Here is a 13,313-nt window from a genome sequence, read left to right as displayed (position 1 = left end):
GCTGCAAGGGGCTGCAGGGAGATCGCTATCTCCCCCCAGCCCCTTGCTTCAGAAGAGGTCCGGGGGAAGCGGGAAGCGAAGCGCTTTGCTTCCCCGCTTCCCCCGACGTCTTTTGCTGCAAGGGGCTGCAGGGAGATCGCTATCTCCCCCCAGCCCCTTGCTTCAGAAGAGGTCCGGGGGAATCGGGAAGCGAAGCGCTTCGCTTCCCCGCTTCCCCCGGACGTCTTTTGCAGCAAGGGGCTGCAGGGAGATCGCTATCTCCCCCCAGCCCCTTGCTTCAAAAGAGAAGACCCGCTGTCCCCGGGGCAAGATTCGTTTTGCGAAGCAAGCCCATAGGGAAATTCGTCTTGCGAGGCAATTCGAAAACGAAAAAACCTTTCGTTTTGCGAGTTTTTCGTCTCGCGAGGCGTTCGTCTTGCGGGGTACCACTGTATCAGTCCGAGCCCCAAACTGGTTGGTTCAGGGGACAACAGTAAAGATCTATAACTTATTAAGGAGAGCTGAAGGGATAAGGAAGAGATAAGAATTAAACTGGTAGGACTGTTCTAACAAAACTGATTCTTTTGTTGGGTGTTTAAGGGACTGAAAATGGAATGTAACAGAGAAGGCAAAATCAGTGCTTGAATTCCAATAGGGCTAGAAGAATAGCTAGTGTTTTTAGAAAGCTTTCCTTTGGATGGGGGGAGGTCAGGAGGGGCAAATCAAGGGCTCCCCATCCCCAGTAATTAAAACACTAGGTTAAATTAACAAATCTAGCAAAGACACAAAATGGACAGCATTTCACCAGTAGTTTTGAAATGACATGGCAGCCTTTTCTCAATTTCTGGAACAGTTTTTCACAGCTACCGAGATTATTATGAGCTTGTTTGCAGTGCTCTTATTAGTTATCTGGATATTTTGTGTCTTTTCATTTTTCATCCCATATATAAGATATATCAGCTTGTACAGTTGTTTTCGTCTTTTAGTAAACAGAAATGGATACAATTGAACCACTTTTGCATTGTATTAATTTCAGTGGGAGAATTAAGCACATGCTTCACTCTCTTGTTGAAATTAGTAGGACTGAAATGTGCTTGCAGTTGTTTGAAATCATGTGTAGTTTGCTTACTTTGGCTTTATGTATCTGTGCCCTTTGATTTTTTAAAATATCTATACCTCACTCTTCTTCCAAACAGTTCATAGCAGAGTTCTGGGTCCCCAGATGTTGTTGGACTACAACTCCCATCATCCCTGAGCTCTGGTCTTGCTAGCAAGGGAGTGATGGGAGTTGTATTTCAGGATCAGACCTGCATCCTATGAGTTTCCTACAGGACACTTAAAAACAAAAATCCCCTTTTGGATTTCAGCAATGACAGTTTAAAAAAGAGAAGAGAGCTATTCATCACCCAACAACCACTAAGATTGAGCAGTAATCAATCATTCAACTGAGCAATTGTGTACTGGGCTCAGTCGTGTTTCTGGGCTCAGTTAAGAGTGCTGGTTTCGATCTTTAAAGCTCTTATTTATTTGGGATAGAGTTATTTGAAGAACCGTCTGTACCCATATGAACCTGCCCAGGCCTTAAAATCTGCCTCAGAGGAACTGCTTATAAGCTTGCCAGTAAGGTCAGTTCAGTTGACAGGCACAAGAGACAGGGTCCGTTCTATGTTTCCCACCAGATTATGAACTCTCCAGATTGTAAGAAGGATTTGAAAGCCCACTTGTTTGAAAGCTGTTACTTTAATATCCTATTATTGACTGGATCAAATTTCTATTTTGCTCCTTTATTTATTTTCACCAGCCCATGTTTTTAAATACTTGCTTGTAATGCTGCTTTTGAAATGTTATTTTTTGAATGTTAATGTGGTTTATATGAGATGTAAGCTGTCTTGGGTGGGCTGTGCCCAAAGGTTGGCCTATAAATAACTTTATATAAGTTATGTTTGTTTAAAACTTTTGAGGACCCCGTCCATTTCATTGTTCACTTGTTAGAACCCCATTCATTTTAGAGCCAGGGTGTTGTAGTGGTTAGAGCATTAGACTGGGACCATTGGAGACCAGGTTCAAATCTCCAGTCAGCCCTGTTGGTCACTTGGGTGACCTTGGGCCAGTCACTGCTTCTCAGCCTAACCTACATGAGTACAGGGTGGAGTACAGGGTCAGGTTTAAGGTGCTGGTTTTGACCTTTAAAGCTCTATGAGGACTAGGACCCACAAACCTACGGGACCACCTCTCTGTGTATGCCCCACGGAGGACCTTAAGGTCCACAAATGATAACACTTTGGAGGTCCCAAGCCTCAAGGAGGTTAGATTGGTCTCAACTAAGGCCAGGGCCTTTTCAGTACTGGCCCCGACTTGGTGGAACTCTCTGTCACAAGAGACTAGGGCCCTGAGGGACTTGACATCTTTCCGCAGGGCCTGCAAGACAGAACTGTTCCGCCTGGCCTTTGGTTTGGACTCAGTCTGACCCTTATATTTCGCTCCCCTTATTGTTTTGATCTATGGGCTATTTTTAAGATGAGGCTGCATTTTAAATTGTATTTTAACCTGTATTTTAAATTGGGGGTTTTTTCCTATTATGTTTTTATTGTGATTTTACTGGTGTTAGCCACCCTGAGCCCGGCTCTGGCCAGGGACGGCAGGGTATAAATTATTATTATTATTATTATTATTATTATTATTATTATCATCATCATCATCATTACTACTACTACTACCTTGCTTTTATGGGGAAGGCATTCTTTTCTTTTGCTGCTGCCATTGCCATTTGTGGCGACAGAGCTGATTTCAGTGGCCTCCTCCTCCTCCTGCCATTTTATTTCCCCAGTTGTATTGTGCCTGGGTATTCAATTGTGTTTAATAGTGCAATGAAAACAAATCCCATTTGTATCCCGTTAGTAAGGGATTGCGTTCATTCTGTAACAAATGACATTTGAAGTGAAGGCTTCCCGTTGAGTTTGATTTTTCATTTGTTTTGAATGAATGCCCATCCCTAGTCATTGCCCCTGTCCCGTGAAAATAATGGTGGAAGTTATTTTGCATCCCACATTCTGTATATATCTCACATTAGCTAGACCATAGCCATGTAATAATACCGAAAGTGTTTACCACAAGAAAAGCATTAAATAATAGAAGGTTTTCTTTGTCCAGAACACCAATCTTCATGGTAAAACTACCAGTTACAACTGTATATGATTCATACCTCTGGGTGTCCCACCTTCCTGCCAGCTTCCTTTGGGCTTAGTGAATTCTGGAGCATTGGTGCATTAGATATGAGTGGAGTATGCCCTCATGCAGCCACATATCACCCGCTATCAGAGAAGCCTGCCGCTTGTTTTTATTGAGGTTGAGGTTGAGGTTGAGGTTGAGGTTGAATCCTGACAAGACAGAAGTACTGTTTTTGGGGGACAGGAGGCGGGCAGGTGTGGAGGATTCCCTGGTCCTGAATGGGGTAACTGTGCCCCTGAAGGACCAGGTGTGCAGCCTGGGAGTCATTTTGGACTCACAGCTGTCCATGGAGGCGCAGGTCAAATCTGTATCCAGGGCAGCTGTTTACCAGCTCCATCTGGTACGTAGGCTGAGACCCTATCTGCCTGCGGACTGTCTCACCAGAGTGGTGCATGCTCTGGTTATCTCCCACTTGGACTACTGCAATGCACTCTACGTGGGGCTACCTTGGAAGGTGACCCGGAAACTACAACTAATCCAGAACGCGGCAGCTAGACTGGTGACTGGGAGTGGCCGCAGAGACCACATAACACCGGTCTTGAAAGACCTACATTGGCTCCCAGTACGTTTCCGAGCACAATTCAAAGTGTTGGTGCTGACCTTTAAAGCCCTAAACGGCCTTGGTCCAGTATATCTGAAGGAGTGTCTCCACCCCCATCGTTCTACCCAGACACTGAGGTCCAGCACCGAGGGCCTTCTGGCGGTTCCCTCACTGCGAGAAGCCAAGTTACAGGGAACCAGGCAGAGGGCCTTCTCGGTAGTGGCGCCTTCCCTGTGGAACACCCTCCCACCAGATGTCAAAGAGAACAACAACTACCAGGCTTTTAGAAGACATCTGAAGGCAGCCCTGTTTCGGGAAGCTTTTAATGTTTGATGTATTATAGTATTTTAATATTCTTTTGGAAGCCGCCCAGAGTGGCTGGGGAAGCCCAGCCAGATGGGCGGGGTATAAATAAATTATTATTATTATTATTATTATTATTAATGAGTGGTTGCATTCGGACATTATGCTATTCCACAATTTACTGTTGCTCCTCCCCTCCTTCAGAACAGCTGTGAGGATGAAATCAGAAATGTTCACTTCTGTTTTCACCTACTGCCGTTTAGAATTACCACAGTTTCATGTTCAGCAGTCACACAAAACTGTAGTTATTTCAGAGGAGATAGTGAAAGCTTCCAGTTTGTAACGGCTGTTGGAGAGGATTTTGGGTGGTACAGTCATACTTCGGGTTACAGATGCTTCGGGTTGTGTGATTTCAGGTTGCGCACCGCGCCGAACCTGGAAATACCGGAATGGGTTGCTTCCAGGTTTTGGCACTTGCACATGCACAGAAGCTCTAAATCGCGCTTTGCGCATGCGCAGACGCACCAACTCACAACCTGTGCGTGCACAGACACACGCTGCGGGTTGCGAATGTGATTCCTGCATGGATCACATTCGCAACCCGAGCATCACTGTACAAGTTTAGACATCTGTCCAAACCAGGCCTCACATGTCTCTAATGTGAGCTTCCCATCTTCAAATCAGAAGGTGCGCCTACTTACTCTTTTACCTTCTAAAACTAAACTTGGGGGGAGATATATGCGGGTGCCTCCAATTTTAGATAAAAATGTGTGCACCTAAGCTCTCAGAAATTTGGAAAGCACTAGTTTAGAAGTATATCGCCCATACTTGGGACATACTCCCAAGCAAATTTTCATCAGGTTGCAGTTCTTAATCCATAGCACCTTTTGTGTTTTTCATTGTTCAGTACATTAGAATTCATGCAGCGTAATAGCCTCCATGTAGGGTTGCCATATTTCAAAATGTAAAATTCCGCTGTTTCCGCTGCTTTTTTCATCGCATTGCCATATATTCGGGTTTTCCCTGACGCCATTTTTACATCCGAAAACCAGGACCTTTTCCTGACGTATGGCAAGCCTACCCCCATGCTACCCTATTTCTATAATATCTTCCATATCTCCCATGTAGTTTCCAGCGGCTTAATGCATGCCTCCTTCAGAAAAATATCATGGAATATTCCAAGCAGATAGGCATGAGGTTTTGCGGACCAGTTGCAAGTTGTTGTTGCTGCTGCTGCTGCTGCTGCTACTGTTTTAAATGGTATAACTGTTTGTTTTTGCCATTGCATGAATCCCATTTCCTTGCCAATAGTGCAGATGATCAGAATTATTTCAGAATCTTAGAATCATAGAATTGGAAGGGACGTTTCATACATTGCAAATTAAGACGGAAGAAGATTACTTAGTTAATGCAGGAGTCTGGTTCTGAAATACTTATTGTTGAAACTTGTACGCCTTAGACTACTGTTTTCTGTGAAATCGCTACGTTTAAATTCTCAACTAAAATGCTTTACATTTTCATCGGTGTGTCAAAAAGCAAACGTGGTCCGGTATTTCACTTCAGTGCCGATATCATTTTATTATTATTCATAAAGTGCCTGTCATTATGCTTCATTATTTCTGCCTTTTCCATCAGAGCTGCTGAAATTCTGAATTTGTGAATTTCTGCATAAACTCTGCCAACCTCAGAAATAATTTTTTTAAACTAGGTCACAGGGCCTCCCCATAATACCTCCTTGGCAAGCATGCAGAATAGGATCCTGGCCACTACCCAGAATGGGAATCTGGCATGCTTCCTGTTTTTCACCCATCCCAGGTCCCAGCTCATAATTTACCTTGAGCTTCAAGCTCAAGTAAATTCCTCACAGGAGCTTTGGGCTGGAATGGAACTGGAAGCAAGACAGACTTCCATACTCTGCAATAGCTGGAGCACAGTGGAGCACTAAGAGAAAAAGGTGGGACTTATACTGACCTTGCAGGAATTGTGCCCTTATATTCCTAATTTTGGTTATCTGGTTCGAAGTGTAGTCCTGCTCCTAGCAGATTAAATGGAGTGGGTCTACTCTATGTAGGACTTAGCTGACGACAACCCTAAATCCTAACAGCAAACGTAGTTGCAATAAATGTCAGATGTTTCCATTGAAAAAGAAGTCATAGCTATCATTTTTTAAAAACACTTTAAATTACCCAGTGATGGACTCTGTCCCTGTAAGATTAAATCCATCACTGTTTCAGTGCTGCTCCGGGTGAATTTCAGGTGGAAGAATGCAAAATCTTAGGTGTAGGCTGTCTGTGCTTGTTGTTGGGGCTGTGGTTTTTTCCCCCCTGTACGTTCCCCTCCCTGTTGTCTACCCCCCTCTGACGTTCTTTGGGGTATCTTAAAATTGCTAATTGTCTGTGTTCAATTTCCAGAGAGAGCATGTGGGGCTGTGCCAGGTCAGCTGTTAACACTTTTCGTTTTTTCAACTCCAGGTATGAAGTATTTTATTGTGCATTATATAATGTTGATATTGTGTACTTGAAATTTCTGGGAAGCAGTTTGCTTCTGTTTGATTTCCCTCTGTCACGTGGCTGGCCACTGCAAAATAAAGCCAAGGATTTCTGGAGGGAAGGTGCAAAGTCAGCACTTCCGTATTTTGCTCCATTGTTTCCCTCTTCACTAGAAAGCGGGTGTGGGGGCCACTGGTACCCAAAAATCTCTACGGGATCCAACATTATATCCTCCCGATATTGTTGGACTACAATTCCCCAGCCAGCCTGGCCACTGATCAGGTGTGGTGAGAGCATCCAAGAACGTTTGGGAGCCACCATTTTGGCTAGCCCTGCCTTAGATGAACAGCTTAGGATTCACCTAGTCAAAAGCAGCCCTCTGGGGCATGGTAAATATCCAATTCTTACAGCCTGCCTGAGTCTGCAGAAACAGGTGAGGGGGGCCTATTAATCACCTGGTGGGCTACATTCATCTTGGAGGGTAGCAAGTTCTGCAGGCCTGATGTGTCAAAATTGCTGCCGTCCCAATAGGGGGCCAAACTCTGCATCTGTGGACACTGAACACAAGTAGATTAGAGAAGGACACCTTGCTTGCCATTCAGCTCACATTCAGTATTTTTATCACCAGGTTCACAACACTTATAATTCTTCCATTTGCACTTCATCTGCCCACCAGAGGGCTGCTTCACACATCGTACATGATTGCCATTGAGAAAGCAAATACTATGTATTTCTGTCCGCATGGGAAGGCAGTTGTGTGAAGCATGTCCAGCAGGGATTGGGCTGGTTTCCACCATGCCAGCAAAAGCCTCTGTTTTGGGATGACTTTGTTGGGATGGTTGGAACCAGTATAAACCACACAGGAGCTGCTTCGCATGAATGAATCCCTATCCAGAATAGAACCCACAGTTTGCCTTCTTGGAACAAAGGAAGCTGTCTGCCAGACCCTTGCTCTATCAGTCTGTCTACACCAGGGGTAGTCAACCTTTTTATACCTACCGCCCACTAATGCATCTTCCTTGATGGTAAAATTGCCTTACCGCCCGCCAGTGCTCGATGGAAGGAGGATTCAGCTTGTGTCGTAGAACCCCCTACCGCCCACCTAGAATCCTGAAACACCCACTAGTGGGTGATAGGGACCAGGCTGACAACCCCTGGTCTACACAATGGATGACTTGCTTGTCGACCTCCAGATGCGGTTGGACTCCAGGTCCCATCAACCATTGCCAACATGGCCAGTGGTCAAGGATAATGGGAGTTGGACTTCCAACAACCTCTGGAGCAACACAGGTTCCCCACTCCTGGTCTCCATTGACTGGAAGCAGTTCTTCAGGGTTTCAGAGATGAGGCTTTCTCAGTCCTGCCTAGGGATGCCAAAGACTGAGCCCAGATCCTTTCACATGCAGAGCATGTGTGCTCTGCCACTGAACTTTGGCCCTTTCCTGTGGTGGCAGCAATGTCCCTGGCCCAAAGTATGAAGTGTGGGCCTTAGCCAGGTGTTGTCCCCCGTGAATCTGTGCCCCTTAACCTTTACTCTGTATTCATTGAAACTGATGTCATCATATGTGCTTGACTTCCCAGGAGATCAGAAAGACCCAAAAGTGCTGCAGTGTTGGTGCTGAATCTGGACCCTAGCTGCTGTACATATCATGCTAGAAAGCCAGACCCGCACCTAAGGTTACACAAGCAGTGGCTCAGTTTTAAAAGTGAAGCCTGCTGTGTAGAACACCACATAGGCAAACTCGGCCCTCCAGATGTTTTGGGACTACAATTCCCATCATCCCTGACCACTGGTCCTGTTAGCTAGGGATCATGGGAGTTGTAGTCCCAAAACATCTGGAGGGCCAAGTCTGCCTATGCCTGACATAGGTGAATTATTTCAGTCTGGCTGGCATCGTGCTTTGACCTTGTAGAACTGCTCTTCTACTTAAGGCTGTTTAATCCATTTGTGGCCACTGGGGTGCAAGGACTTGCATGGTCCTTAGGAATCCAACCTTGCAACTTCAACAGCTGCAGAGATTGCAACACATGCGGACAGCATACAGACAATTGCAGGTGCTTACTGACATACACTGAAGCCAAGTGTCAGTTTTGGTGTTTGGTGCTTTCGTACTTCCGTAGCTTGGAGTGTTGCAAGCAGCAACGTAACTTCAGGTGACTGCAGATGCCTGTAACTGTTGACATGTTTCTTGCCTTTTGATGCTTTAAATGACAATGCGCTGACTGCAGTATTGGCTGTCAGGTTAAGGTCCAATGAAAGTTCAGTTTAAATCCAGGTCAAAGAGGAACAGCTGTATGTATAAACTTCCAGCCCACATTAGAGTAGAAACGTAAGAATTGAGACAGTGAAATTTTGTTGATTCACCATCCATGTTAGTCCGTCATAGCTGGCCACAAGGAGGTATTATTGAAGCATCCTTAGAAGTTCTAGTCTCTCTCTCATCCACACACACATAAATCTATCTTATCTATCTAAATCTATATAGCTCTCATTTGTACACATACATACATACATACATCTTTTCCCCCGGTTGGGGAGAGAATTTGTGTTTTCTCTTTGAGACTCAAGCTGCAGTGGCAGAACGTCAAAGCCAAATATGCAAAGAAGGTATCTGTAGAAGAAAAACAGCAAGTGTTTAACTCTTCTCCCTCGTAGGAACCCCCCCCCCCCAAATTCTGTTGCCATGTGTGTGTTCACCATGTTGAGTGGAGAAAAGCAGCTGAAAGATGTCGCAGGGAGAAAGTAGCAGGCAGAAGACTAGATGAAGAGTCCATCCATCAGCTCTTCTCTGCAGAATGACACGTACATGCTTTCAGCAGAGAATAAGCAAATATTTGGCCTCGTTAAGAGCTAGTTGCAAGGTCCATACTGCTAGGGGCACTAGCTCTTGAGAAAGTGAAAGGACATTTTGTGTTGCTTTGCTTGGATGTGGCTGGTTGTCATCCTTCAAGTAATGGGTGCTCTGCTAATATCAGGTGCTTTGATATGGATGGATCACATGAAAACTGGCAGATGTGTTCAATGGTGCTGTGCTCCTGTCGGAGAGTTTTCAGTGGGTCTTGATAGATAAGTTGTTGACCCTACCCAGTTCTGTATGAGTCATCTTGGAGAATCTGTTACTTTCAGTGTGCTGAAAGTACAGTTTTGTTTTGCTATCCTTAAAACGCTGGTCTGCCCTATTCTTTCTTAACGTCTTCTGCTTCATCATTTTTGGGGACAGACTTGCAAAAACTCAATGTAGCTAAAACTAGAATTATGCTCAAGGGTGTAGCATGCCTTTCTGATGCTATGTCTAATGTGCAGTAGCCATCCTTTAGTGGAGAATGAACAACAGGGTCGTTAGAACTGCTACAGATGTACCTGGAACGTGTTCTTTACATGCTCCCATGACTTCTGAAATATAGTTTCTCCTTTCTTCTTGACCATGCAGCTTCAATGCCCTTCCAGAGCAATATTTTGGAGGTCCCAGGTCACAAGATGGTTAAATTGGTCTCAACTAGGGCCAGGGCCTTTTCCGTACTGGCCCCGACTTGCTGGAACGCTCTGTCACAAGAGATTAGGGCCCTGCGGGATTTGACATCTTTCCGCAGGGCCTGCAAGACAGAGCTGTTCCGTCTGGCCTTTGGTTTGGACTCGGTCTGACCCTTAAGTTTCCCTCCCCTTATGGTCTTGATTTATCAGCTACTTTTAAAATGAGGCTGCATTTTAAATGGCATTTTAACCTGTATTTTAAATTTTTTCCCTTCCCTTATTATGTTTTTTACTGTGATTTTATTGGTGTTAGCTGCCCTCAGCCCGGCTCTGGTCAGGGAGGGTGGGGTATAAATAAAAATTATTATTATTATTATTATTATTATTATTATTATTATTATTAGATGAAGCTAAATTAATATGTTAGAGAATTATTATTATTTTTAAAGGAGAGGGAACAGTTCACCAAGTAGGGCAGCGAAGTAGGTGATTTGCAGAGTTATATGGTTACATGTGGACTACTGATTTATTACGAACGTTTGTCATTATGGAGGAGGGTTTCATGAGCAGGAATTGCATTGCAAGGACCCTCAGGGACCGCACTGTGTACCCATACATTGCACACATGCCTGTCAATTTAAGACTGGCTGGGTCTCCCAGTGTCAGGGGCGATGGGCGGATTTTGCCCTAACCACAGCTATCGTTTCCAAGTATAGTAGATCACTATCCTTCATAAGAATGGCAAATATTGATTTATGGAAGAAAGCAAAGAGTAGCAATCTGGGATGAAGGGCTTAGGCAAGTGTCCTTGTGATATTGTTTGAGACACATGCTCAAGATTTTTATTTCAGCAACCTTAACCAGACGCAAAATTTAGTTACTTGTTTTGGGAAAGTTTTGCTGATTTTATCTGTGTTTTTATGTACACTTGTTTTTTAGCAGTTTTGCTGGTTTTATGTATAATTACATTCTGTGCACAGCTTAGAGAGTTTCCTACATGTTTCTGAATAAATCAACGGACCTATTTCCTACCACCCTTGTCCCAAGTGACCTCCAGCTTTTGAGAAGCAAGGTTGCTCCTATCTGCAGAGACCCACACTAGGGATGATTTTTTTTTAATGTATGATAATGAATCCCCAATCAATGCTTTATAAATGTCACCAAGTTCATACTGCTCCTTCACCCTTTCTGCTCTCTGCCTGGCATTCATTTGGCTCTTGCAGCCTCCTTTTCTTTCTGATTCTGCTTTGGCCACACAGCAAGCTCCCTTTTGCCAGATGGGTTGTGCTTGGCAGCTGGAAAATCCAGGTGCCAAATTCTAGAATGTAGCTTTTGCACGTTGACATGAGGGCCTGTTGTTGCCGCCTTAGATCACAGCTTGGCTTACTCTCTGACTGGCAGCTGTGGAGCAGCCTTTGGGGTTTCATGTAAGGGGGAAATGGTTGTGGGTCGGATGTGTTGCTTGGCTTGAATGATCTTGTTAAATACTATTTTCTAAGACTAAGGTGAAATTACTTGCATTTTGTCTCATTCATATATGTGTGTGTGTGTGTGTGTGTGTGTGTATTCTGCTGGTGTTCACACTGATAATGCTTACCTTTTTCAACACCCTTGTTAAATTATTATTATTATTATTATTATTATTTATTTCTACCCTGCCCATCTGGTGGGTTTCCTTCCCCCTCCCTGAATCCACTCATTCATGTTCATCCATGCTTTTAATTGCATGGACATTGTACTTAACATTCAGTCTGACTGTATCGACACGCTTTTTGAAAATGAATCTAACCAATTAATCAATATTGAGTGTATTTATTTATTTATTTATGTATTTGATCCCATTTATGAATCACTTCCCATAAGATTTCTCAAAGCCTTTTCGTAACAGAACCATCAACGATAAAAACTACGGAAAACAGTTCCATATGTAAAAACAATTCCGTACATGCAAACAATTGAAAATAATTCTGTATGTAAAATCAGTCAAAAGCAATCCTTTTACACTTGCCTGAGAGTAAATACTATTAAATGAAACGGTGCTTACATCTGACTAAGCATACATTAGATTGTCAAAATATACCTCTCAACCCCCTCATCTTGAATTATTGTCCAGAAAGCACAGTGGTCCCCAAGACTACAGATGTTGGACATCCCTAGATGAAATATTGTCAGTTCTGTGATGGTAGAGCCAAAGCAATATTCTACACAAATACACACACAGTGAAAATGCAGCCATTTTTTGAGGGTTGTGTTGTGTCTCTGGAGCCGGCCTTAACAGATAATGCTACAGAATGAATGTGAGAAAGAGAATCTATTTACATTCTTCATATAGCCTTGAGTATTTTTTTTTTCTAATGAGAAGACAGGCTTCCTAGGAATGCTGTTTATCTCCATCCCTACTACACAAAAAGTCATCGGTGTGGATTTGTACGTTGCATTTTGATGTGATTAAGCATTTTAAGCCTATTGATTTCATGCTGAGGATTAATGATGCTGCATGAACAAGCATCAAGGAATAAAACGTATTTACATGCTTGATTTGAAACACGCCCCCCCTCCCTGCAAAAGACTCCAAAGAACCTGTTGCTGGATAGGAAAGAGATAGCAACAAACCAAGACGAATCGTGCAATTGTGCACTGAAAGAGACCTGAATTGACTCGTTTTAAGCATAAAGAGATCCAGGAATATGAGGGCTTGATCAGGATTGATTGCACCATCTTGGATACTTAACACCAGTGTTTGACTTACTCTGCTGGAATAAGAGATTAAAAGGATTTCATTATGTGTAACTGCGTATCGGATTTCATTATCGGTAACGGCAACTAATCAGAGAAGGATACTTAGTCACCCCTGATTAATGAGCAGGACTTTGTAACTGAAAAGTGTGCTGGCTTTAGCAACTTAACGGGCAGGACCTATAGATGTGTGTATGTCTGGGCAAGCAGTGTAATATTGTAGATGAGACTCTCGATTCTGCTGTGATTGAGCTCAGAACTCCACAAATTCCCCAGGAGGTCTGACTGCATGTTGTACACAGACCTGTCTTAACTGAAACCTCACTGACCATTTATTTTAAGGAGAAGAGCTATTTGGGGAGGTAGCGATTTGGAGCTGAGAAACTGCAGGCCATTTGCAGGAGCTAACACATTTTGGGGAAGTAAGGAAACTTTGTGTTAATTTGGAGCAGTGAAAAAGAAGACAGAGAAAGAGTTAAGCTGTGACTTGTTTATTTCAAAGGTCCCACATCCAAAGCTTCTCTTTTTAAGAAACAAATGAAAGAAACAGCTATTGGGGTTTTAT

The 13,313-nt window shown here is 43.6% G+C and overlaps 1 protein-coding gene across 5 annotated transcripts in view; it reads left to right on the top strand.

The window, feature by feature from the left end:
* Nucleotides 1–13,313, top strand: part of KLF12 (KLF transcription factor 12) — a 243,502-nt gene that overhangs the window by 172,361 nt on the left and 57,828 nt on the right. For 3 of the 5 annotated variants that reach the window (XM_083501311.1, XM_083501309.1, XM_083501310.1), the window contains exon 5: nt 6,463–6,522. The exons of the other annotated variants lie outside the window; for them this stretch is intronic. In XM_083501311.1, the coding sequence (XP_083357437.1) occupies nt 6,463–6,522 (60 nt within the window). The remainder of the gene's footprint in view (nt 1–6,462; nt 6,523–13,313) is intronic. 5 annotated transcript variants of the gene reach the window in all.

The sequence above is a fragment of the Podarcis liolepis genome (assembly GCF_965112155.1).
Source record: "Podarcis liolepis genome assembly, chromosome: 4".
NCBI lineage: Eukaryota > Metazoa > Chordata > Lepidosauria > Squamata > Lacertidae > Podarcis > Podarcis liolepis.
This window is presented reverse-complemented; position numbering and strand designations above follow the sequence as displayed.